The 26,845-nt window shown below is 48.3% G+C and overlaps 1 protein-coding gene across 3 annotated transcripts in view; it reads left to right on the top strand.

Annotated features, from left to right (window-relative positions):
• The window catches only part of LOC137383658 (putative sodium-coupled neutral amino acid transporter 10), a 67,218-nt gene that overhangs the window by 30,412 nt on the left and 9,961 nt on the right, over positions 1–26,845 (top strand). For 2 of the 3 annotated variants that reach the window (XM_068056812.1, XM_068056813.1), the window contains 3 exons: positions 11,711–11,822; positions 16,173–16,279; positions 23,555–23,702. In XM_068056812.1, the coding sequence (XP_067912913.1) occupies positions 11,711–11,822; positions 16,173–16,279; positions 23,555–23,702 (367 nt within the window). Of the gene's footprint in view, positions 1–11,710; positions 11,823–16,172; positions 16,280–23,554; positions 23,703–26,845 lie in introns of those variants that run through there. The other variant, XM_068056815.1, reaches the window with a different exon arrangement.

The raw sequence follows: 26,845 nt of genomic DNA, 5'->3' as shown, positions 1-26,845 counted from the left end.
TTGCAGCAACAAAGCAGTTCACTGCAACTATACTATAGTGGTTTGGTTCAAAGAGGTTTCACTTTACACCAGGGTTGTCCAATCTTTTCGGGTGGAGGGCCGCATTGCAATTTTTGCTCGGCCCGGGGGTGGGGTGGTGGTGGGGGGCGCGGTGAGCAAATTTCAAAAGATAAATGCATTAAAAATTTATCCTACTAATAAAAAGTGCATTTTTGTGAAGAAGCTTTAAATGAGAAGACCATTTTGACTTACTTTCACGTCACTATATTGACAACTGTTGTAGTGACATACCGGGCATTGTTTTTGCTTGCATAAGTAGTCAATCTCTGCCCGCACACTTGTTGTAACAATGCAGAGTATTCTGGATAGACGTCCATCTATCAGAATTCATTGGTCTCCACGCAGGTCCGCCTTGGTCTTGCTCTTTCCCTGACCTCTTGCAGCCTCTTTTAAGCTGCTGGGACTCACGCATGCCGGTGCCTGTCTCCTCGCAGATCCGCCTTGGTCTCGCTAATATGGCACTTGAAATGCCATAGCATACAAGGCTACGGGTCAAGGGCTGGAAAATGGGATTAGAATAGTTAAGTGCTTGATGGCCGGCACAGACACAATGGGCCGAAGGGCCTGTTTCTGTGCTGTATAACTCTATGACTCTTTGGGCTGAATTTTACCAGCCCCCTGACGTCGGGGGTCATGGTGGGGGGGCCCGTAAAATACTTCCAAAAGAGGCCTGCCACGACCCCCGCCGCATTTTACCGGTGGCGGCAAGGCCTCAGTGTGGCCCCCCCCCAACCCCCAGCCCCAACTCTGCCACCAAGCAGCGGGGCCTTCATTTGCCAACTCAAACTTATTCGAAAAATTGTTAATTAATTTACCTGGACCAGACGGCCGTCCCATGCTGATATTGTGGCCAGTGGCCAGAAGTCCCGTTTGGGAATTCAAGGCAAGACACTGGTGGGGAGGGGGGAGGTGTGAAATTAGCAGGGCGGTAAGGTGGTGGGGGGGTGGGGGAGTGGGAAAAACACTTTTTATTGGCTGTGGGGATGGTGGGAAGGCTTTGAAGGGCAAATGTGACGAGATTAGGGGGGAAAGTAAGGGCTGGGAATAAAATAAATTTTCCAAATATAGGCCAATAAAAATACATGGGGGGTGGGGGGGAGTTGGGAAAGGGCCGCCAGCTTTTAATTACTTTTTTGAAGATGATTCACAGAAATTCACCTTTAAAAATTCACTTTGTTCCTAAGGGCTTGAAGCCCTTTAAAAATGGCACCTGCACCCGTGCTGGGTGCTTCTGCCAGGGAGGGAGCAACTGCCTCCTCTATGTCACCAGGGGTGGCTGTTCAGCCACCTCCATTTAAATGAGCCCCTGCGCAAAATATTGGGGGGTGGGGGGGCGGTGCGCAGCAGCGTCACATCTACGCCTGGAGGCTGCCGACTTCAAAGCGTGCCACCGCGGTTTGTGGCGCACTGATCAAATTCAGTCTCTGTCTCTCTCTCTCTCCCTGTGTTCCTCCATTTCTGTGTTGGTTCCCCCCTCTCTGTGTCATCCTCGCTCTGTGTTTCCCGCCTCTCTCTCTCTTTCCCCCCTCTCTCTCTCTGTCCCCCCCACTCCTTCTGTCCCCCCCCACTCTCTCTGTCCCCCCCTCTCTGTCCCCCTTCCCTCTCGGTCTCCCCCTCTCCCTCTGTCCGCCTCTCTCTCTCTGTCTGTCCGCCCCACCCTCTCCGTCTGTCCGCCCCTCTCTCGCCGTCTGTCCGCCCCTCTCTCTCCGTCTGTCCCCCCTCTTGGTCTCCCCCTCTCTCTCTGTCTGCCCTTCTCTCTCTGTCCGTCCCCCTCTCTCTCGGTCTTCCCCCCTCTCTGTCCCCCTTCTCTCTCTGTCCTCCCCCCACTTATTGCCCCCTCTCTCAGTCCTCCCCTCCCTCTCTGTCTGTTCCCCCCTCTCTCAGTCTCCACCTCTCTCTCTGTCCTCCACCCTCTCTCTGTCCGTCCTTCACCCCCTCTCTCTGTCCATCCTCCCCCCTCTCTCTCTTTGTCCCCCCTCTCTCTGTCCCCCCCCCTCTCTGCCCCCCCACTCTCTCTGCCCCCCGCTCTTTGTTTTCCCCTTTATCTCTGTTCCCTGTCTCTCTCTGTTTCCCCCCACCCCCCGGACAATTGTACTGAGCGGGAGCGCTAAGCGTAGCAGCTTTGTGCTCGGTCAATTTGTTTAAAAACATGGTGCTGAGTTTCATGGCTCAGCTGCTGAAGCAGTAACACACTTCCCAACATTGGACGGATTCAGGGGTTTCCAGTGGGCTTTCAAAAAAGTTGGAAAACCCTGAATCTGTCCGATGTTGGGAAGTGTGTTCCTGCTTCAGCAGCTGTTATCTGTGAAACTGACAGCGCAATCATTTTAGAAAGGCCGCTCTGCAGGAAGACAAAGGGAAATTTCCCATCTCCACTCACGGAGCCCTGGCGAGGATGAGGAACAGCCGCGGGCCAGTTGGAAACCTTTGGAGGGCTGGATGCTGGTCCATGGGCCATATGTTGGACAACCCTGCTTTACACCAATGCTAAAGTTGTAGGCCTGGGGTTTTTGGCTGATTACAAAACTGATCACACCTACCCACACCCCCCCCCCCACGCCCCCCCAACCAGGTCAGAAAGGCACATTTACACTGATTATGCGGGTCCGGGAGTGTTCATCATATTGCGCCCAGTATCCCGGGTGCACAGGCACCCTTGGTCACACAAATCCAGCATTAATCACCTGATCTGTAGTGACCAGCAGTCAAATGAAGCCATAGGTCTGCTCTGCTGCTTCAGAAATCATCAACTTGTTTAAACGGAGAACAAAGTGTTCGTTACCTTGTGGTCTTCAACCTCAACCAGAAGTGGAATTATCTTTCCATTACTTTTTATTCTAGCACCTTGAGGCCCATTGGCCTTGTTCTAGTAACAAGTCAATTATGTTCAATTATGTTGCTCAATCGCACTGATTCATGGGAGATTTTGCTTAGGCGTGACTTCACTTTGGCAGAACCACCACAATATTGGGTGCATTCTTACTGCAATTTGCTGATTGCACCCCTAGCGGAAACTCCAGACCATATTCTCAAGCCAGAGTCAGGACCCGACTCTGAGTTATTAGCATATAGTAGTAGCATTTACTACAGCTGTAAGTGGATTCTCTGATGAACAATACTGCAGCATTATGGGATATTGCAGTGGAAACCGTGTGGGATGCCGAACATATCTCCTCTCAACTCCAAAAGGCAGCAAATATCATATTGTGAGACCATTGTGCTCAGGCTACAAGTATGATTGTTACACAATAGCAGTAAAACAATCAAGATAAAATCAACCCACAAGAAATTACAATATTTTTTGAATGTATTGCTGACTGAATCAGATAATCAGTAAAGTTCCATTTTTTACCTAATCTGCCCGCGAGAAGAGGACAGGTTCAGGGCCAAAGCCCAATTTAAACCCCGCTCAATTTCCAGCTCCATTGAAGTACAGTTGGGCAGGGTACACACTGGGCATGCAAGCCAAACTCACATGCTCTTCTCAGGTTGTTTAGGCTTACTATCAGGACTCGAGACTTTGAGGAAACAGTCGCTTGTCAAATCTTCAATATGACTTGTGGTTTATTTAAGGGGAAACTAGATAAGTATTTTTTATTAATTCATGGGATGTGGGCGTCGCTGGCTAGGCCAGCATTTTATTGCCCATCCCTAATTGCCCTGAAAAGGTGGTGGTGAGCTGCCTTCTTGAACCGCTGCAGTTCATCTGGTGTAGGTACACCCACAGTGCTGTTAGGGAGGGAGTTCCAGGATTTTGACCCAGCGACAGTGAAGGAACGGCGATATAGTTCCAAGTCAGGATGGTGTGTGACTTGGAGCGGAACTTGCAGGTGAAGGTGTTCCCATGCATCTGCTGCCCTTGTTCTTCTAGGTGGTAGAAGTTGTGGATTTGGAAGGTGCTGTGGAAGGAGGCTTGGTGAGTTGCTGTACTGCATTTTGTAGATGGTACACACTGTGCACCGGTCGTGGAGGGAGTGAATGTTTAAGGTTGTGGATGGGGTGCCAGTCAAGCGGACTGCTTTTCCTGGATGGTGTCGAGCTTCTTGAGTGTTGTTGGAGCTGCACCCATCCAGGCAAGTGCTGACATGTGCTTTGTAGATGGTGGACAGGTACTGGGGAGTCAGGAGGTGAGTTACTTGCTGCAGGATTCCTAGCCTCTGACCTGCTCTTGTAGCCATAGTATTTACATGGCTGGTCCAGTTAAGTTTCTGGTCAGTGATGATGTTGATTTTGAGGGATTCAGCGATGGTAATGCCATTGAACATCAAGGGGAGATGGTTAGAGTCTCTCTTGTTGGAATGGTCATTGCCTGGCACTTGTGTGGCGCGAATGTCACTTGCCACTTGTCAGCCAAGTACATGAGGGTGAAAGGAAAAGAATATGTTGATAGAGTGAGATGAAGTGGGGTGGGAAGAGGTTCATGCAGAATGGGGCCAAAGGGTCTGCTTCTGTGCTGCAAACTCTAATTCTATGACTTTTTATGTGTGCAAGCTGAAAATTCCTATCTGCTGCACAAAGCCCACGTCTCCCTTTAGACCTGATTGAAACTGAACTAAAGATATTGAGAACTGAACGAAAGGTGAATGGCTATGGCCTTTATGCAGAAAAAAATTAGAGACCTGATTTTAACCCTAAGGCTCCCCAAATCAGAACTGTGTGTCAGAATTTCAATCACACCACTCTGAAAAGCAATCCACCAGGATAATTTCCTGCAATAAGACTGTTCAAGCCATCCTGTAGTAGACCAACTTATCCAAAGTTTTTATCTAAACTTGCCTGATTGCTCAGTGAGTAAAAGCACTTTTTAAATCTGGATCTGAGCCAGACAGATTAGGATGCACCCCAGTTTCTGGACAGCAGTGGAAATGATGCAATTGGCCTCAGTGTCCCTGGCCAAGAGAAGGCGAGGGAAGCAATGGTTCTTGCTCCTGGTGTGTGTGCGTAGATGTTGGATGAGGAGAGATAAGACTTGCTCTGATGCCACCCCCCCACACCCCTGCCCCCAGCCAAAGCCAAATAACCTGGAAGTACTCTAGCCCAGGCTTATATAGCAAGAATGGCCATTTCAGCAAGGTGCTGCCGGGCATCTGTATCTGTGGAACTGTACCCTCGCTAAAGCAATCTTCAAGAGAGGAGGGTAAAAAGAAAGAAAGAGGAATGTTCAGTTGAATGACCAGCTAGTTAATGCTTCTTAACCACATTTATACTGAGGTTGTGGATATGGATTACACTCTAAATCAACTTTAAATCCAGGCAGAGAAATAAAGAAAACATCAGGCCAATCAACATCTGAGAAGAGAAATGATTGGTTACTTCCCTTGCTGCCTCTTTCTCCTCCTTTCAGACACTCCTTAAAAGATATCCCTTTGATCAAGCTATTGGTCACCTGACCCCGTATCTCTGTATGTGGCTCCGTGTCAAATTTTGTTTGATAGCGCTCCTGCGTCTTGGGACGTTTTACTATGGAAAAGGCGCTATATAAATTCAAGTTGTTGTTGTTACCACATAAGAAAACAAGGGGCTGGATTGTATGAGGCGGCGGGTGTTCGAAATGGGCGGCAGTCCCACCTGTGAGGTCAGCAGCTGCGCCACTGCGATTATGCAGCGGGCGGCCATTTTGCATCATGGCGGCAGCTGACCCCCCTCCCCCCACTATCACGTGGTGGGGACGGCAATCGAGACACCATTCACAACGTCACCTGATGTTGGAGCAGGTGCTGATACCAAATGCCCTGCATTTAGTCTCTGAGCATTGAGCAGCAGCTTAATAAAGCTATACTTCAGCAGTTTGCAATAAATCTGTCACTCAGCAAGCAGTCCCCCAGGCATCATTCTGACCATGACAGAGGTCAAAGCAAGGGTGGCCCCATGGTTCAGTGATGCCCCCCTGCTGATTCTCCTCCAGGCTGCAAAGGAAAGGCGGGAGGCCCTTTTCCCCAGCGATGGCAAGAGGTCCTCCCGCCTGACCAAGCAAGTCTGGGCGGTGATTGCAACGGAGGTCAGTAGCAGTGGGGTCACCTGATGAAACTGGCTCCAGTGTAGGAAGAGAGTCAATGACCTCCTGCATTAAGTGGCACGTTCCAAAATTGCTTGGTGTGATCTGGTTGTCACTACATGGTATGCCACATGGGTGCCAGAGCCATTCCAAAGACAGGAAGGTCATAGCAGACTGACGGCAGATGACTGACTGCATATGTGAAACAGGTCTCCCTCTTTTATACCGCAGCCCAAGTGAAATCCATGACAGTTTGAGTCAGTGTGAGAGACGAAACATCCCCCAGATGTTGACGAGGGATCCATGTTAGTATTTCCATGATGTTGTGAAATTTGCAATTTTCAATATCTGCATGCTTGCTATTTCAGGAGAAGAGGACCCATAACACGAGGGAGGCAGCCAGGACCATTGGCGAGGTGCCCGACCCGCAGCCTTTAAGTCAGGCCGAAGGGGAGGCGTTGGAATTAACTGGTAGCCAAGGTGGATGCGCCATCTCAGACATGGAGCTCAGGGTCACAGCTTGAGAGTGATTATAGCCGATCAGAGAAAAATGCAATAATCATGTTGAATGAGCTCTGCAATGCTGTCCTTAATGGGAAATGTGTGGCCTAACCAACACTTGTATGTTGCTTCGCAGTTCTCTGTTCGCAGGTGACTGCAGACCCCAAGAGACGGCACAGTGGCGCAGTGGTTAGCACCGCAGCCTCACAGCTCCAGCAACCCGGGTTCAATTCTGGGTACTGCCTGTGTGGAGTTTGCAAGTTCTCCCTGTGTCTGCGTGGGTTTCCTCCGGGTGCTCCAGTTTCCTCCCACATGCCAAAGACTTGCAGGTTGATAGGTAAATTGGCCATTAGCAATTGCCCCTAGTATGTGTAGGTGGTAGGGAAAATTTAGGGACAGATGGGGATGTGGTAGGAATATGGAATTAGTGTAGGATTAGTATAAATGGGTGGTTGATGGTCGGCACAGACTGGGTGGGCCGAAGGGCCTGTTTCAGTGCTGTATCTCTAAACTAAACTAAACCTCTGAGGACAAGGAGTACTCAGAGGATGCATTGTCCCATAACTTTCCTGCACGTTCCACCAGCGCAGATACATTCACCTCAGTGGGAATCTGCTTGGCTTTAGAATCAGGGTCACCTTGGTGAGAGCACCACACACCCACCCGAGCAGCTGGCTGAGGCTGTGACAGCCGAGGCCACTGACTGTCGGAGGACTGTGGGTGGCCAGGCCCATGCTGAGCCCCTGGCTGATGACAATCCTCTGGTGTTAACAGCACAGGGCATGCTGGAGTTGCAGAAGAGATGTGGGGCAACATCTAGCAGAGATGCCAGCGGCCATGCCTAGCCTTGAACGCATGGTGGGGGAGTCCATCCATGCCATGATTGCTACCATGTCAAGGTTGATGACCCTTTTGGAGAGCTACATTCCATAGATACGCACAGACCTGCAAACCCTCGCCTTGGCCATCAGTTCAGATCAACAGTGGCAGGGCAAGAGAAGGAGTAGGAGCCTGGAGAGTTTTTCCGCTCCCAGTCCTTCTCTGGTGAGCAGGGAAATTCCAATGAGCCTTGAGTGGGAGGAGACGATGCACTCCACATCTGGGGTCTCCCCTCAGGGTGATTCAAGTGTGGACACTGGCTCCTCAGCCCCTCTGCCAGTGAGTCCAGCTCCAGCAGCTGTGGTGCCTGAGGACAGTCCTGCACCACTGCAGGAACCTTCGGGCAGCTGGGGCCCTCCAGGCCTCAGGCACCCAGAGGCTGACTGGCAAAGTCCGCAGGCCAAGGGGCAGCCTGATCAGCATCCTGCCTCTAGTCCAGCTGCTAGGGCAAGGGTTACATTGCACAGGAGCACCTGCAAACATATTAACAAAAAACACCTACACACACGAGTATTCACGGGTGACACAACTATGTCATGTTTACTTTAATTAAATGTTCCTTAGTGCCAGTCATCAGCCTTCATTGTTTGTAACTATGTGCGGACACATAGTTGTAGAAAATGCTTTCGACAGTCACAAACAGTTGCACATTAATTGAATGGAACCCCTTCCTGTTGATAGGCGGCTGGTTGGTCTGTGGAAGCCTTGATGGCCACATGCATACAATCTACTACACCTTGCACCTATGGAAATCCCGCTATGGCCTCAAATCTGATGGACCTCTCAGCTTGCCTCTCAGGGTCGGTCTGGTAGCGTACATAGTCGCTGGCCCTCTTGAACAGGGCATTGGTCACCTCCTTGATGCAATGGTGTGCTGTGGCTTGAGAAACCCCACACATGGTGGATCCCTGGAATGATCCTGATGCATAAATGTTTAGGGACACGATAATCTTGAGGGCCACAGGCATAGTGTGACCACCAAATTCCATTGGTCACAATTCATCGTTCAGAAGGCTACATAGGTCTGTGACGGCCTCTCTGGACAGCTGTAGCCTTCACTGACAGTGTCGTTCTGACATCTGCAGGTAGGTTATCCAAGTCCTCTAGACTCGCTGGCGTACTTGGTCTCTTCTTGGCCTTGCCAGCTGGTGCTTCTGCTTGAACCGCAACTGCCTCTTGTGCCGGCCTCTGGTGGAGGCACTTCTACACACCAAGGGGATCCAGTAAAACAGGGTAAATCAGACCCATGCTTATTCCCCTGTGACCTTTGGCTTCCTTCCAAAGCAAAAATGAACCTGTCTGGCCAAAAATGTTTTTCAATTTTTTCTCCTCCAGATGCTTGATGTGTCTCCAGAGCTACAATTACTGTTGGTCTAATATCTTTTCAAAAAATGTGAGCTTTCACATCCATAACAACATCATTTAGGGTACCCTCTAATGGCCCCCCCCGAAACACACAACCTATACACTTGCAGAGTTCCTCCTATTCACACACAGGCCCCTTGCAGAGTTCCCCCCATTCACACACAAGCCCCTTGCAGAGCTCCCCCCATTCACATTTAGGCCCCTTGCAGAGTTACCCCCGTTCACACACAAGCCCCTTGCAGAGTTCCCCCCATTCACACACAGGCCCCTTGCAGAGTTCCCCCCATTCACACACAGGCCCCTTGCAGAGTTACCCCCATTCACACACACGCCCCTTGCAGAGTTACCCCCATTCACACACACGCCCCTTGCAGAGTTACCCCCGTTCACACACACGCCCCTTGCAGAGTTATTCCCATTCACACACAAGCCCCTTGCAGAGTTACCCCCGTTCACACACAAGCCCCTTGCAGAGTTCCCCCCATTCACACACAAGCCCCTTGCAGAGTTACCCCCGTTCACACACAGGCCCCTTGCAGAATTACCCCCATTCACACACAAGCCCCTTGCAGAGCTCCCCCCATTCACACACACGCCCCTTGCAGAGTTACCCCTGTTCACACACAGGCCCCTTGCAGAGTTACCCCCATTCACACACAAGCCCCTTGCAGAGTTATCCCCATTCACACACAAGCCCCTTGCAGAGTTACCCCCGTTCACACACAAGCCCCTTGCAGAGTTCCCCCCATTCACACACAAGCCCCTTGCAGAGCTCCCCCCGTTCACACACAGGCCCCTTGCAGAGTTACCCCCGTTCACACACAGGCCCCTTGCAGAGTTGCCCCCTTATTTACACACAAGCCCTTGCAGAGTTACCCCTGTTCAAACACACAAGCCCCTTGCGGAATTACCCCCATTCACACACAAGCCCCTTGCAGAGTTCCCCCCATTCACACACAAGCCCCTTGCAGAGTTACCCCCATTCACACACAGGCCCCTTGCAGAGTTCCCCCCATTCACACACACGCCCCTTGCAGAGTTACCCCTGTTCAAACACAAGCCCCTTGAAGAGTTCCCCCCATTCACACACACGCCCCTTGCAGAGTTACCCCCATTCACACACACTCCCCTTGCAGAGTTACCCCCATTCACACACAGGCCCCTTGCAGAGTTCCCCCCATTCACACACACTCCCCTTGCAGAGTTCCCCCCATTCACACACACTCCCCTTGCAGAGTTCCCCCCATTCACACACACGCCCCTTGCAGAGTTACCCCCATTCACACACACTCCCCTTGCAGAGTTCCCCCCATTCACACACACTCCCCTTGCAGAGTTACCCCCATTCACACACAGGCCCCTTGCAGAGTTCCCCCCATTCACACACACTCCCCTTGCAGAGTTACCCCCATTCACACACAGGCCCCTTGCAGAGTTCCCCCCATTCACACACACTCCCCTTGCAGAGTTACCCCCATTCACACACAAGTCCCTTGCAGAGTTACCCCCATTCACACACAAGCCCCTTGCAGAGTTCCCCCCATTCACACACAAGCCTCTTGCAGACTCAACATAGCAGCAATGGCCACTGTAAACCCCACTTCCCCTAATAAAACCCCGGTGAGGTTACCTTCCCTTTGGCAGCACCGAGGACCCTCACCTCGTTAGTGCCAGCTTTTGAAAGGCGAGAAACTGAAGGCACGTGAGTGCTGCATGTCAACCACAAAAATGAGAATCCTTTGTTGTATTGCTGTGAATGAGATTCAAATTTATTTAAAGCAGTATTTAAAACATTTAAATGAGGATGCCGTCGTTTCGGGGCATCAGTGCAGCTATGATACTTCCCCACCTCTGACAAAATCAGCAAATAGTGATACAGCGCCGCGTTTCATGGCGGATAGCTCCGCGAGATTCTCACGCCAATGATTCCGCCTCCAACAAGAGAACCAAATTCGGCTCAAGAATTCTGATAAAGGGTTATACCTAAAAAGTTACATGCTTTTATCATTACAGATAGGTGTGGTTTGTTACATATTTCCAGCATTACCTGCTTTCTCTTTCTGTTAAACCTAGGCTAACATGTGTGGTAAACCTGACTTGAATGAGAATGAGTACTGACTTAAATGTCTCACTTCCAGCTAGGCCAACTGACATTTTATTGATTGGTGCTTCACGGCCTGTGTTATTTGTCTGAACTATGAGGATTAGCCGATGTGGGCTGACTCCAAATCAACTTTGGCGTGAGATGGATCGAGCCAGGGATGAAAATATAGGAATGTGGATTTCAACCTTTACTTAAAGCAAAGTACTCCAGGTAGTGAAGATGACAATTGAGAACGTCAGGTGCATGAACTCAATACACAACTTCTACCCAATATATATTGGAGCTCAAAAATGAAGTGAAATATTTGATGCATGATCAACAATGAAAGGATAAACAGTAGAAACAGTCATGAGCAAGGTCATAGATACAGAGAATCAAATTTAGATTGATGGATTGGAATTAATGAGAAATATCCAGTTGAAATGGCAACTGAGTAGACCAAATAAATACTGAAAATATAAAATGGTTGACATCATTGGAACATATAAGGTCTCTGTTAAATAAAACCATGTATTTAAAAAGGTACCATATTGTCCTGTTGGGAAGAGATGACTGATTAGAGTAACCCTCGAGTTTAAGCTGTTAAATTGTTATGGTAAAATCTGCTTACCTTCAGATTGCATCTAACATATAAAATGGGAAGAATTTCCTATTGTGTATGCTGAGGAAAAATTATTCCATGTCTCAGGTTGTACGTATTGTGTTTTCTTCATTTTCTGAATGTGTTTGAAAAATTGTAAACACTTTGGCAACAAAAGTAAAAAGCTGTTCAGTAAGCACTGATATATTCTTTACATATTTTACAGAAAGAAGATGGCACCTTCTCAGTAAGTGGAGATATGCCCCTTCATCAGCATGTAACAGCAACAGTGTTGATAGTGTACTGCACCATGACCGTGGGTGTCTTGGTACCAGATGGTAAGTATTACTGTAGTGTGTGAGCTGGAACCAACCATACAAGAGTTAAATTATTTGTTTTTCCTTACTAAGGCAAGCTCTTTGCTTCTACGTTATTTTCCGGAATCCTTGTCCCAACAACAGTGAGGCAGGGAGGGTAAGACCATGGAGATCTAAAGGCAGAGACAGGAATTTTGAAAAATTGATACTGGATCTAAAGTGCTAGTGTATCTTGAGGGAACAGGGTGCTATAGGAAAGTGGGGCTTAGTGCAGCATGGACTTAGGCTAAGGCATGCTGGATATGTTGAAATTTGTAAGGTTGTTGAGGGGAAGGAAGGTCCAGATGGGCACTGGCCAGGTCAAGGCTGGAGTTGATCAAGGCGAAGGCAGACGTATTGGAGGTGGAAGAAAGGGCTTTTGGTAATGGAATGAATATGGGAAGCTGAACTTGGGCTTGAGCAGAATGCCGAGATGCTGAGGTGGTTATGCAGGCAGAGTGACAAAAGCTATTGCAGTAATGTACTGCCTGTGTTGAGTCAGGTAAGAGCAGAACCAGGAGACAGCAGTGACTTTGAGGTGGAAGGCAATTTTAGCTTTTCTATATTCCAGCTTTGAATCTCAAAGGGAAGAAGAGGTAAGCCAGCAAGTATCTGGTGTTTAACATCTGGTTGATGTTTGATAGCTGTATGCAATTAGGGAAAGACTGATTTCCTTTGTTCCCTGTTGAACTTTGAAGGGAATGTGAAGTATTGATAAGGTTCCTCACAAAAGAATATTAGAGAGCAAACAGAATGATAACTTGAATCTATTATTGATTGGGAGGTAGGAGATAGAGAGTAAGGATAAGGGGTTTGTTCTCAGCTTTTCATCGTACATATGAATGACTTGGATGAAAGAACCGAGAGTTCCATATGCCACGTTTGCAAGAGACACTAAGTTAAGAGGCACAATAATTTGTGTGGATGAAAGCAGAAAGTTACAAAAGGGACAGAGACAGACTAAACTGGACAAAACTGTGGCAGATGGAGTTCAATATGGGAAAGTGTGAGCTCATCCACATTGGACCTAAAAAAGACAAATCAGAATATTTTCTGCATGGTGAGAGTCTAGGAGCTGTGGATGAGCAAAAGAATTTAGATTTCCATGCACACAAGTTACTAAAAACTAGTGCACAGTACAACAACAAAATAAAATATCTTATGGAATGTTGACCTTTATCTCAAGAAGATTGGAATTCTAAAATGGAGGCAGCTATACATCAGTTGTATACAGCCTTGGTCAGATCCCATCCGCAGCCCTGGAGAGAGAAATTCGTTTGTGCAGTGCTGCTTACTCAGACTTATGTTGATTCCCGGGGCAGGCAGTGCATGAGCTCCTCACTGTGCAGCTCACGCAGCATTCTTTAATGACCAGGGAATTGACCAACTTATACTTGCATGACGCAATGCGAATGATTTTCTCCCCATTGCTCTATGTCCGTAGCCCTGCAAGTTTATTTTTTTCAAGTGGCCACCCAATTTCCTTTTGAAATCATTGCCTCCGCCTCCACCACCCTAGTGGACAGCGAGTTCCAGGTCATTATCACCTGCTGCATAAAAGTGTTACTCCTCCTAGTCCCCTGGCATTTCTTGTCCAAAACCTTCAATCTGTGTCCCCTAGTCCTTGCACCATTAGTTAATGGGAACAGTTTTTCCTTGTCTAACTTATCTAAGCCTGTCAGAATCTTGTACACCTCTATCAAATCTCCCCTCAATCTCCTTTGCTCCAAGGAGAACAACACCAGCTTTTCCAACCTAACCTTGTAACGGCACAGTGGTGCAGTGGTTAGCACCGCAGCCTCACGGCTCCAGCAACCCGGGTTCAGTTCTGGGTACTGCCTCTGCAGAGTTTGCAAGTTCTCCCAGGTTTCTGCCGGGTGCTCTGGTTTCCTCCCAAAGACTTGCAGTTGATAGGTAAATTGGCCATTGTAAATGTGTGGATAGGTGGTAGGGAATATGGGATTAATGTAGGATTAGTATAAATGGGTGGTTGTTGGTCAGCACAGACTTGGTGGGCTGAAGGGCCTGTTTCAGTGCTGTAGCTCTAAATAAATAAAATCTCCCATCCCTGGAACCATTCTGGTAAATCTCCTCTGCATCCTCTCAAGGATCCTCACATCCTTCCTAAAGTGTGGTGACCAGAACTGGAGGCAATACTCCAGTTGAGGCCTATAATATAACTAGAGCTTTATAATGTTCAGCATAACTTCCCTGCTTTTGTACTCAATGCCTCTATTTATGAAGCCCAAAATCCCAAATGCTTTGCTAACACTCTCTCATTATGTCCTGCCACCTTCAAAGATCTAGGCACATGCATCCCCTAGATCTTTTGTTCCTGCACGCTCTTTAGAATTGTGCCATTAAGCATATATTACCTCTCCCTATTCCTTCTGCCAAAAAGCATCACCTCACACTTGTTTGTATTAAATTCCATCTATCACCTGTCTGCCCATTATGCCCTGTTGCAGGCCGTTCATATCATTCTCACTGTTTGCCAAACCTCCAAGTGTGGTGTCATCAGCCAATTTTGAAATTCTACTCTGTATTCCAAGATCCAAGTCATTTAGATATAGCAAAGAAAGCAGTGGTCCTAGCACTGACCCTTCGGGAACACCACTGTCTACCATCCTCCAGTCTGAAAAGCAACCATTTACCAAGTCTCACTTTGTCTTACTTTGCCGACCCATTGTTTCTGTTGTTTTAAATTTTAATGTTTGTGCTTGGAGTGCTTTGTGCTTTACAGTCTATTCACACCCTCTCTGTACTAATGCTTTGTCTTCCAGCACACCACTAACATACCATTTGCCTTTGCTCCATGATCTTCTGGTCAGTTATTCTCTGTGACCTTGTCCTATCAACACCTCCTTTATTATCTCTTGCTCCACTCCCTGCTTTACTTGCTTAAAATCTTTTACATTTCTAATAATTGTCAGTTCTGAAGAAGGGTCACTGACCTGAAATGTTGATTGTCTTTCTATTCTCATGTTCTCTGGTTCTCACTTGAAGAATTCACCTGACATGCATCATACACCCTCTTTTTTTGTTTCATCATAATCTCTATCGCCCTTGTCATCCAAGGAGCCCTGGCTTTGATTCCCTTACCTTGTTGGAATGTACCTTGCCTGTACCTGAAGCATCTTTCCCTTAAAGATCACCCATTGTAATCAAGAAACACTTTTTCCACAAAACATGGTGAAAACCTGGAACTCTCTCTCCCAAAAGGCTGTGGATACTGAGGGAATTGAAATTTGTGTCCCTGAGATCGATTGACTTTGTTGGGTAAGGAGATCAAGGGATATGGAGAAAAGGCAAGTCAATGGAGTTAGGATACTAATCAGCTATGAATTAATTTAATGGGGGGACAGGCTCAGGGTGGAGGGTGGGGGGTGATGTTGAATGGCTTACTTCTGTTCCTATGCTCTGATGGGCAAGAGACACTGGGTCAGATAAAATCCAATATATAAATTATGTCATGGGTATTGATCCAAGTCAAGTATTACTGAGAGAATAAAAAAGGGTCACGATGTTTGTTGTATCGAGAATGTGCAGTTGGTTCTGTAAATTATGATAATCTCCAATATTATCTATGATTACTGCTTAACTGTTCTTTTTAAATAAAACCTGTTCTCTAGTTTATAGCTTAAGTCATGATCTCCTGATGTGTGCTGTATTGCTTTCCAAAGCGAGGGAGATCACGAGATAGCTTGAGTCATATTTAGTAAACTAAGTACAGAGACAAGGGCTTCTGTGCAACTCTATGGCAACACTACAATACCAGATATTGCAAGTGTAATGTTATATTTGGGTCGATAAGGAGTGAAGGCTCATTAGTGGAAGGGGTTCATGATCCTGAGCATAAGGGAAATATGGCAAAAGGACCCTTTGGAGATGAAGAGAATTTTTTAAATGCAACAAGTTGTTATGATTTAGAATGCATTGTCTGAAAGGGTGATGCAAACAGTTTCAATAGTAACTTTCAAAAGGGAATTGGCTGCATACGTGAAGGGGGTAATTTGTAGGGCTATGTGAAAAGAACAGGGGAGTGGGACTGATTAGATAGCTCTTTCAAAGTTCTAGCACAGGCACGATGGGCCGAATGTCCGCCTTCTGTGCTCTGTGATCCCAGTAAAGTCCAAACACGTAATAATGAATATCTCTTTACCTTCTTGTAATGGGCTGTATTCTGACAATACCTGTAAGTGCACATATTTAAAACTTGATCTGTACTACAAATAAAAGGAAGATCTAGGACGTGCAACCTTTACCCTTCTCACTGCAGTCAGTTTCTCATCATCCCCTGATTATGGTATGTATATGTGTTTGGTCTTTCAGTGGAGACTGTGCTAGGAATAATGGGAACCACCATGGGGAGTGTCATCTGCTTTATTTGTCCGTCTGCAATTCACGCAAAACTACGGAAAGATACTTTCACAGGAAGAGTGAGTAGAACCTTATTACCATCAGTTATGTTCTAAACTTTAGCAGTTTAAGTAAGTCATTTATTATTACACATTCAGCAGTGCAGAGTCACTGCTGCCAGCTTCACACCTCAAACCATGGACTTTATTTCTATAGAGCTGGTGCTTGAGGTTGAACAGGTAGATTTTCTTTTCCAGGCACTGGGGGGGATTTTAACCCCAAAGAGATGCAAAGTTGGGTCGGATGCAGTGTTAAAATATTAAAAATCTGAATTCCAACACCAACCTACCTCCAATTAAAGGCCTGCTCAGGTCAGGAAAAAAAAAACCAACCCGAACCCGACAGAACCACATCAGACCTGAGCCCGACCCGGCCCGAGTCCCTCCATTTTTTCCCGCGCCTGACCCAACCCGAGCCCGAGCCAACCACCGGAATGTTCACTTTACCTACCGTCCGATTCCAAATCTGCAGGAAGCTGCAGCATGAGCACGATGATGTCATAGAGACGATCACTTGCTCACTGTGCAGACTCAGAGCTTCCCTCCTTGACGTCCCGGACTCCCAGCTCAGGTAGGCTTTTCAACATTTGACACATACTAAACTCAACTTCCCAGCAGAGCAAAATGTAATACTTGCTGTGTGTCTGACCCAGACCCGGGCCGACCCGACCCGAGCCCGAAAGCCGGAGCCGGAAGAACGACCCGACCTGACCCGACCCGCACCCGACACATATCGTCGGGTCGCGTCAGGTTCGGGTCAAGTAGCAGGCCTCTACCTCCAAACCACCTATTTCCAGTTTTAATAGAAGGACAGGGGGAAGGCAGCAGCCAACCAGCTTGCAGAAGGTGGGTTGGCATTTTAAATATTATAATGAGGCTGCATGTCTCATATTTAACCACCATTTTAAATTTAGTCCTGGTCAGCTGAGATTTCCAGGCCTCTGGAAACCCAGTGGCTAAAGGGAGACAAGGATGCTGGATCTAGGAGGCCCGAACGCCCCTGACTCTGATCTTCATCCCTACTCCAGCCTCCCCTGATCTTCCCTGCCTCCTCTTTGCTCCCCAGCTCTGGCCTGGTGCTGATGGCCTACCGCCCCACAGTCAGCAGCCTCTCAAACTGGCTGGCTATGGCCGGGAAACAGAGACAAAAAATGGTAATCAGGTCCCGCCATTAAATTCAGCAGGACCTCAGGCCACCTTCTGGGCTTCTTGACCTCAAAACAGCTTCCCCCACCAACCCCTCCAAACTCTCCTCCCTGCCTCTGGGTTGAATATCCAGCTCCCTGTGAGTGTTCTGAGGTGTGTTGTACCAAAGTAGAATCGGGTGCATGCATTGTATCTCCTCCAACTATTTGCACACCATGGGGGATCTCCTGGGGCAGGTCCAGCTGAGAAACAGGGTGTAATTGGGCACCCGAGATCTGACTGACTGCTGATGAAGGTCAGTAGCAAAAAGGCCTTGATTACCACAAGACTTCTTAGGAGTATGGAGGATGTTAAAAAGTATCAATTCTGCCTTGCGCAGGTTGTTCCAGCTTGCTCTTGGGACCCCAGTAACTAGAGTATTAGAGGGGTTTAGGGAGGGAATTGCAGAAAATGGGATCGAGAGTGAAGGTAGTGAAATGGTGTGAAAAAAGCGGAGCTTTCCACAAGAAGGCAAAGTCAGAGTAATGGAGAGTTCGGAGGGAGGGATATAGGTCTTGTGGAAGTTACAGAGGTAGGAGTAGACTGACGCCATGAAGGGATTCAAACACAAGGGGCTGAATTTTAGCCATGGAGGGAGAAAACAGAAACGGGGTCTATTTACAGGTCAGAAATCCACTTCTGGTGGGAAATTGATTAACATTCAGTGAGTCCTTAGTTGATATGGAGACAGGTTTCCTGTTCAGTTGGAGCCATTGTGGGTGGGAATGGAGGAGGGTCAGATGAAGCGTGGGACTGATTTAGACTCCCTATGGCAGCCATCACTGAGGCTGCTGGTTGTCCTGAGGCATAGATCTAAGGATTGTACCAAAACCTTCTGCTGCAACAGAGGGAAGTGAGATGTCACAGGGCAGCCAAAGACCTGGCACCTGGGGCAGGGCTGCCCCTCGGTTCATTGAGGCAGAACCTTGATCTAATGTTGGAACCGTGAGGGAGAGAAGGGGTCCTCTTCCCTTTGGGTGGCAGAAGGCGGCCACTATGTTGCACAGAGCACTATTGGGTCACTGGGGTGTGCCCTTACTGTCCCTGTCTACTGTTTTCCTCTATTTTCACCTTATAAATGATGATGCTTTAAGCCAGACATCTGGCACTCCTTTTATTGATGCCAAATGGTGGTGAAAGAACTAACAGGACCTTCCACAGTCAAGGTAAAGCCTTTGGGCGGATGTGCTTCCTTCATTGGTGGTAAATCATTTTCCAGGCGTGTGTTAGCACAGATATCTCACACTCACCTCCATGCCATGCCCTTCAGACGGGCTGAGTTGAAGCGTTCCTGGTTCAGGAGATCCCTGACATTCATGGCATCCTCACAAACCATTCACGCCCTGAGCCACACCCGGCCATCTCTCTGTTAAGGGTCATCTCCCTCTGCCTCCATTTCCTCCTCCTTTCTCACCTCCTGCTCCTGCTTCTCCCCCCCATGAGCTGTGTCTTTCAAGGGCCTCACCGTCCTTGTTACAACTGGGTGAGAAGGTGTCTAGGTGTTCCCTCTCAGCCGTTGCCTGGTTTAATCGTAACCGGGTTTAATTTTAGAAACATCGTGTTTTTAGCTCCTCCTTAGTGAATCCTTGTTCACTGCTCCAATTGTAAGGCAAAGAAGTCAAGCAGGTTTCCTTAGATTTAAACAAAAAAGGCTGAAGATTATTCATCTTAAACTCTAATCCGGTTAACGACTACGAATATGCGAAGCGACCACGCTAGCATGCATACACGATAAACACACACACAGATAGAGACAGAAAAAGTAGAAGGTAAAAGGGGAAAAGGTTGAGGCAATACCTGGTAGTTACAGTCCTTTAAGTTCAATGTGGAGTCTTTGGTTGCCAGTAAGTCTTGCAATTCATTGGGGCCCAGTTCACGCTTCAACTTGGTCCGATGTAGGAATCTTTTCTGTCTTGAGGTTTACGTGTCTTCCGTGGGTCCGGTGGCTTGGGAGAAAGCGAGAGAGAGAAAGACAGCCAGGCGAGAGACTTGCTTGTTTCAGCTTCAGTTGCACACAGCCTTCTGAATTCAAATTGTCCTGTGGCTAGTTCAAAAAACCTGGACCAGCCAGTTAGTCATGTGACCAGCTGGTTTAACCAGTCCTGGCTCTGTGGATTGTGTCATCTTAGCAGGGCCTGTAATGCGCTTCCTTACACCGTTAATGTCTGGTGATCAAAATCCATTTGGGTTAATTGGAGCAGGGAATAGCCATTTGTCTCCAGAAGCAGCATCTCTTAGTATGCAAATGTCCTTCCAGCCCAGTGTCTGGTGATCGTCAACAAGTCATTTCTTCACTCCAGCAACAGTTTAAAATCAATGTTCATATGACAAAATTAATATGCCTCATTCTTGGCAGGTGGGGGTCTGCATGACAGTCCTTAAGGTTCACACCTCTCTGGAGGGCCATGTTATATAGAATGCAGCAGACCACCACAATGACTGAGGTCCTTGCAGGAGGGTATTAGAGGGCACCACCTGACCAGTCCAGGCATTGGAATGTCATCTTGAGAAGCCCAATGATCTGTTCAATGGTTGTCCTAGGGAGTAGGTTGCATTGGTTGTATCGCCTCTGCACCTCTGTCTGGGGCTCCCATAAAGGGGTGAGTATCCATGTCTTCAAGGGATATCCCTTGTCCCCTAGGATCCATCCACACACTTTGGGGGGTGGAGTGAAGATCTGACCAGCCTAGATTGGCAGAGGATGAAGGAGTCATGGCAGCTACCAGGAAAGCGAGCACACACATTGAGGAAGCTCTTGCTGTGGTCACAGACCAGTTGAACGTTGAGGGAGTGGAAGCCCTTCCCGTTTTGAATCTGATTGGGGGTCACTGGATGCATTGATGACCACATAGCTGCAATCAATGATGCCCTACACCTGGGGGAAAGTCCAACGATGAAGGCGAAACCAATGCCCTCTGTGCCTGCGAGGCTACTTCTGTCATGAAATGAATGTACTGTCAAAGCTCTGGCAAAGTGGGCATCAGTGACCTGCAAAATGCAATGTTGTGTTATCGTTTGCAAGATGCCACTGAAGTCTGGAACTGGTCCTTGGAAGGAGCTAGAAGAGGAGAAGTTCAAGGCCACAGTTACTTTGACAGCGACTGGCAGGGCTTGGCAACCATTGATGTGAGGAGAGAGGTCTTCAGCGACAAGGGCAGAGATGCTGATGACCATCTGCCTGGAGATTCTTTGGCAGTAGATCCTTTGGTGAGGGGGTGGCCTCCCTGTCCTTCCTACCCCTCTTTCCTCTCCTATGCCCTTCTGCTGCTTGGGGTTCTGCCCCTTCTGCCAACAGTGTTGCCCCTCATCGCCACTGGGCCCAAAATCTGACAATGTTGCTCCCATTGCCAGCTGCAGCCTTCCTTTTGGCTGTCCTGTTGTGAATGGCAGCCCTGCCTCCCCACTCTTCTGATCCTGCAATGCCAGGGGTGTGACAACCCTATTCAATACCCAAATATTGAGTGCCCACTCTCCCCACCACCTGCACAGTGCCAAGGGCACCTCCTTTCCAAAGGCCGCATCCCCCTTTGCCCCACTGATCCTCTTATGGGCCCAGGATAATTCCCTGGGATGGCCATGACTGGCTCCCCATTCTGTACCCACCTCCCTTCAGCTGGTCAGCAATTGACAGCTCCTACAACCTGTACACCCTCTTCAAAATTCAAACCACCCCCTCTAACAAGCTCGTAATGAGCTGTTTAAGTAATTTAATTGGCCTCAATCTGGAGGTGAATGGGATTGGAATCCCGTCCTCCCCCCGGCGCTGGTGATTATTGCTGGTGCTGGGAATGGAATCGTGAAACTGAAACGTCGGCCAGCGCCAGTATTTTCATGCCCCCAGCCCCCGTTCCTGACCTCGGGGTGCCAAAAAATTCAGCTCAAGGATGAGAATTTTAAATCTGAGGCATTGGCAGATTGGGAGCCAGCGAGGACAGGGATACATGCAACAGAATTTAGGATGAGTCGCTGTTCAGAAGGTCGGTGGAATGGGAGACTGGCTGGGAAAGCATTGAGATTATCAGGTCTGGAGGTGACAAAGAGATGGGAGAGGGATTCAATGGCAGAAGGGTAGGGGTGGAGGTGGGCAATGTTACAGAGGTGGAAGTAAGCAGTCTTTGTGCTAGAAAGGAAAAGGGGTCAGAAGCTCAGTACAGGACAAACACAATGCTGAGGTTGCAGACAATGTTGGTCAGCCTGAGACAGAGGCCAAAGTGGGGGATGAAGTCTGTGATGAGGATATGGAGTTTGTGGTGGGGGCCAATGACAGTAGCCTTGCTCTTCCCAATGTTTAATTGGAGGAAATCACAGTTTATTCAAGATTAGATATTAGAAAAGCAGTCTCACAGTATGGAGACGGTGGAGGGGTCATGAAAGATGGTAAAGAGGTAGAGCTGAATGTTCCCATGGGTGAAGATGATATTGCCAACAGATGATAGGCAAATGAGAAAGAGGAATAGGCCAAATACAGCTTCTCGGAGCACTCCCAAGGTTAAGGTACAGGGATGGCAACAGAAGCTACTGCTGGAGATGCTGTGGCACTGAACGGACGATGAGAATGGAATCAAGTGAGGGTGACCGACTGAGCTGAACAATGGAGGAGCACCATTGGAGGAGAATGATGTGGCTGGCAGTTACGTCGGGGAGGATGGAGTTCATTGTTCAAGGAGTAATAAGAGGTTTTCCATCAATCATTTATGTCCCACCTCTAGTAACTATTGATCAGTGATAATCACAGTAAATATGATACACTTGCTCCAATTTTTTTTTCACAATTACTGATTAGATTTGGGTTTTGTGAAAATAACTGGGCCTGGAACTATATGGACGATTCACTGAACCTGTGCTCCCAGGTATGCGGGGAAGATAGTGGGGACTAAGTTGTTGTAGCTGAATTTCTAACCTCTATTTTTACTGGGAAAGCAGGACTACTCCTGTGCTGCCTCTTTCTTAGTAATAAATAGGTGGGTGAAAGTTCATGCTCAATGGCGATGGAAGTACATGCTCAGAAAAGGCTTACAGTAGCGAGCACTTCCAGGTCAGCTACGGCATGTGAGCAATACAGAAGAAATCATTCTTTGCTCTGCCCCAACCTCAGGAACATCCCTCAGTGCAGCAGGGAAATGGTTCCATGATATCATCTCTTCAAGGAGTTAATTATATACAATTTTGTAGTTTGAACTCATTGCAGACTACTACTGCTATTTATACGTTGATAAGGTGAGATGAAATATAGGGTGGAGGAGGCTTGTGTGGAGGAAAAACACAAGCACGGACCAGTTTGGCCATATGGCCTGTTTCTGTGCTGTACATACTCGGCAGTTTCTGTGTAACAGAAGGTCCAAGATGTTCTACAGCACAAGTGAGCACAGAATGGTAAGGTGTTGACTGGTGGGCTGAAGGTGAAACTAGCCAAGTAGGCTCATCTCATTTAAAATCCTAAAATCCAGCAGACAGTTCTTCATTTGTCTCACCAATGACATAATCTATTTAACTCACAGCATCTTTAAATACTTGACACCGTAGAAAGAAACAATGGATGGATTTTACCCTCTCCCCCGCGGCAGGTTTGGAGGTTGTGGGATGGGGCCAGGGGGTGGTGGGGGTCCCTGCCAGTATCCCGCTTCTGCTGAAATTTAGTCCGGGGCAGGAAAGCCTGTGAACGACCTACCCACCATGCCATCAATTGAGGCCTTACCTGGGTAATTAATCCCTAATCAAGGGCCTGTTCCTGCCGCAGCCGCAATTAGCCACGCGGTGGGCAGACCGGTCATCGTACAGGAAGCACAGCATGAGAAACTGCGGTCTGCTTCCCGGCTGCAGGGAGTGGGGTGGGGGGGATCCCTCATTCAGGCACTAAGTAGGAAGCATCGGGAAGTGGGGTGGGGGGGGGGGGGTCCGCTGAGGCGACATGGGGATCTGGGCGTTGGTTTCCCCCGACGTCGAGACCCACGCCACCAGCATAAAATTCCACACTACATGTTCAGATGTAGTAGGATTGAGAAAAGTCTCATCCTCCAGTGAAACCCTGAATTCCGAGCTCCATTTTAAATTGTGTATTGTGTTCAATATCAATGCAATGGGAAGGGTCTCAATTAAAACCTGGTCTTGCAGATCCTTCTGGGAGTGGGAATCATCCTCCTGCTTATCCGTGCATCGAGTATCTCTGATTTAAACGCAGGAGACTTCCATTTACAGCCAGTCCGGAAATCCATAGTGCTTGATGAATCGGGAAATGCAAAGCCAACATATAGGAGAAAAGGTAAGATAATTGTTCAATTTTTAATGAAGATTCTGTAATGGAGATGTTGCTGTAAATCAATCATGAAACATGAGTTTAAACAGCTAGTCTGAATAAGTCCAGGGGCTGGATTTGCCAATGGCTGTGGAGGCAGGACAAGAGGCGAGCAGGCAGAAAAATCACCGTGGGACAGTGGCGTGCGGGTTTGCTGGCGTCTTCCCGCCTCTGGGCCATTTTCGAACAGGCCGGGGTCGGGTGCAAAATGGCGACCATCCCACAAGCACCAGGTAGCCAGTAAAAACAATTAATAGGCCCGTCTCCTGGAAGTTTCCAGTTGGTAGCCGCAACACGGCCAGTGGAAGGAGGCAGCCTTCCAGTGGCAGACTGCGGGGCCAGATATCGAGAAACATTTAAAACCCTCCCCGCTGCCCCCAACCCCCACCCCAGATGCCAATGTCAAAAGATGGCACAGCTGCAGCCAAAGGACACCCTGTGGAGGGGTTCCCTATAGGCCCTCCAGCGTCTGGCGCCCACCCGCCACCCTTAATTGGACGGCAAGCGCATTCTCTGGCTATTAATTGGCCATTCCTTGGGATATCGTATCGGGTGACTATTCCTGACATGGTGTGGGGTCAGACTAGATTTGGTCCCGGCATCGGGAGCCCAACCCCAAATGAAGAATCTCTTCCCACTGTTTTGTAGAAAGGTGGGCACCAGCAGAGAAATGGTTGAAATAAACTTTGGTGGATTCATTGGAATATCAGTGCCCCAGTGGACAATAAACCAAACTGACTGGAACAATAGGACCACTTAAAATTTGGATGTGGGCATTACTAGCAAGGCAGTATTCATTCCTCATCCCTGGAAGTGACGACATTCTTGTCTTAAAGGACATTGGAGAACCAGTTGGAGTTTCACCATAATCTGGTAACCTTCATGGTAATTTCCTGCTGCTAATTACCAGATCCAAAAAAAATTGAAATTTCACATCTAGCTCTGGTGGATTATGAACTCCTATCCACTTGGTTACTAGTCCGGTACTATAACCACTGGGATATAGTACCCAGGCACTGGGACAGCCCCTGTCCAGACCCAGGAGCATCAGGATTTCCTATTCCAGGTGCTCTTCAGGGCTTGGGGGCAGCCCTGACACAAGCCATCCCCTCATAGGGCTGACTGTTGGTAGTATGGGCCGGACACTGAGGCACAACCAGGAAGACTCAATTGGACTGAAGTCTTGGGCCTAGCCCTTGGGACCTTCACAGGCTGTCCAGTCAAAGCAGGTTCAAGGTGCTTTGGAAAACCCTGGGAAGGGGCACCCAGTGAGCAGACAATCCAGAAAATGAGACGGGAGAGCAGGGAACATCTCCCCCCAACTCTTTTTGGATTGCTCCAATGGCGCAGGTGGGAGCTCTGCTCCCCAAAGGAAAAGTCAAGAAATTTAAACGAACCAAAAAAGTACAGTGACCCGGTGAGACAAATCACTGCCTCTTTTTCCTGAAGTGAACATTCCTCATGAGCAACGGTCAGGAAAATTGGCTCTCTAAACTCCTGTTGCCGGCTTAAATAGAGTCTTAACACTATATAGTCAGTCCGATCTCCCATCATTAGTCTTTTGCCCATTAGCTGATTATTCTGACACTGAATGGCATAATGGGTTGAATTTTCCAGCAGACATCGGGGAACCTGATCTCGAGACCATTTCCAGAACCCGACACTGCTGGTATCTGACGCCCGCCCCCCAGTGCAATCTTATAGGAGGTGGCCTCCGCGTTCAGCATCTAATTAAGGACGGCGGGCAGAACAGTGAAGTGGGTGACTCAATCAGCGGGCCTGCAGCAATGGACGGCCAGCAGCTATAAAGGGAGAGGTGGGAACTAGTGAGGCAGACAGGGGAGCTCGAGGGCACATCAAAATGGAGGCACTCTTGGATGCCTGCAGAGAATTTAAAAATAAAGGAGGCCCACAGCTGTTAGGGCCATCAGTGTGGAGAGGAAAATTTGTCGCTGGGAGGGGGCCTCCAAGTAGCAGCCAGGGTCCAGACTCAGCCAGGGGCCTGTTTGGTGCTGGGAAAATGTCCTTTAGGGAAGGAAATCTGCCGTCCTTACCTGGTCTGGCCTACATGTGACTCCAAACCCACAGCAATGTGGTTGACTCTTAACTGCCCCCTGAAATGGCCTAGCAAGCACTCAGTTGTCAAGGGCAATTAGGGATGGGCAACAAATGCTGACTTTGCCAGCGATACAGATGTCCCATGAAAGAATAAAAAAAAGTGCCAGTGGGTTCCAAAAATGGCCCCTAAGTGGGTCTAATTGGCAGCCTGCCTCCTTAGAGCAGGTTGCCGATTCCCATGGCAATGTCTCACTGGAAACTCATCAGGAGGTGGAAGAACATCGAGGAGCCGACCCAATGCCAACTATCTGATTTTCCCCGCCCTCCCCTCACCTCTGCACCCACCTCCGCGGGGCTGGGAAGTTTTGACCCCTCTCTCTCCCTCCCCTCTCTATCTCCCTCCCCCCTCTTTCCCTCTCTCTCTCCCTCCCTCCCCTCTCCCCCTCTGTCTCCCTCCCCCCCTCCCCTCTCTCTCTCTCCCTCCCCTCTCTCTCCCTCCACTTCTCTCTCTCCCTCCACTTCTCTCTCTCCCTCCACTTCTCTCTCTCTCTGAGCAGGAACAGCAGTTTCTGAACTTCGGACGGATTCAGGTTTTCCGGCGAGCTTTTAAAAAAAATCGGAGCCTGCCAGAAAACCCCGAATCTGTCCAAAGTTCAGAAGCGCTGTTCTCACTTTCAGCACCTGTCAGCTGTGAAATTGACACTTGCAATTTTTTTAAAAGCTGGTCTGAAGAAGCCAATGGGAAATTTCTCATCCCCGAAATTACCAGTCACGGACACTGATGTCTGTGTACGGACAATTGCCGACACAGGCAAAGAATGGTAACAAACTGTCTATCCATGGTCATTCCTGGTGTCAGGCAGGAATCATTGTTTATTATTGGAGTTCCCAATCAATGCAAATTTGAACTGGTCTCGTTTTTACAGAGAGCAATGTTTCAGGATCACAGTATAATACAGTGCAGAAGAGGCCCTTCAGCCCATCGAGTTTGTACCGATGCATTAAAACACCTGACCTGTCTACCTAATTCCATTTGCCAGCACTTGGCCCTT

The sequence above is a fragment of the Heterodontus francisci genome, chromosome 24 (assembly GCF_036365525.1).
Source record: "Heterodontus francisci isolate sHetFra1 chromosome 24, sHetFra1.hap1, whole genome shotgun sequence".
Taxonomy (NCBI): Eukaryota; Metazoa; Chordata; class Chondrichthyes; order Heterodontiformes; family Heterodontidae; genus Heterodontus; species Heterodontus francisci.
This window is presented reverse-complemented; position numbering and strand designations above follow the sequence as displayed.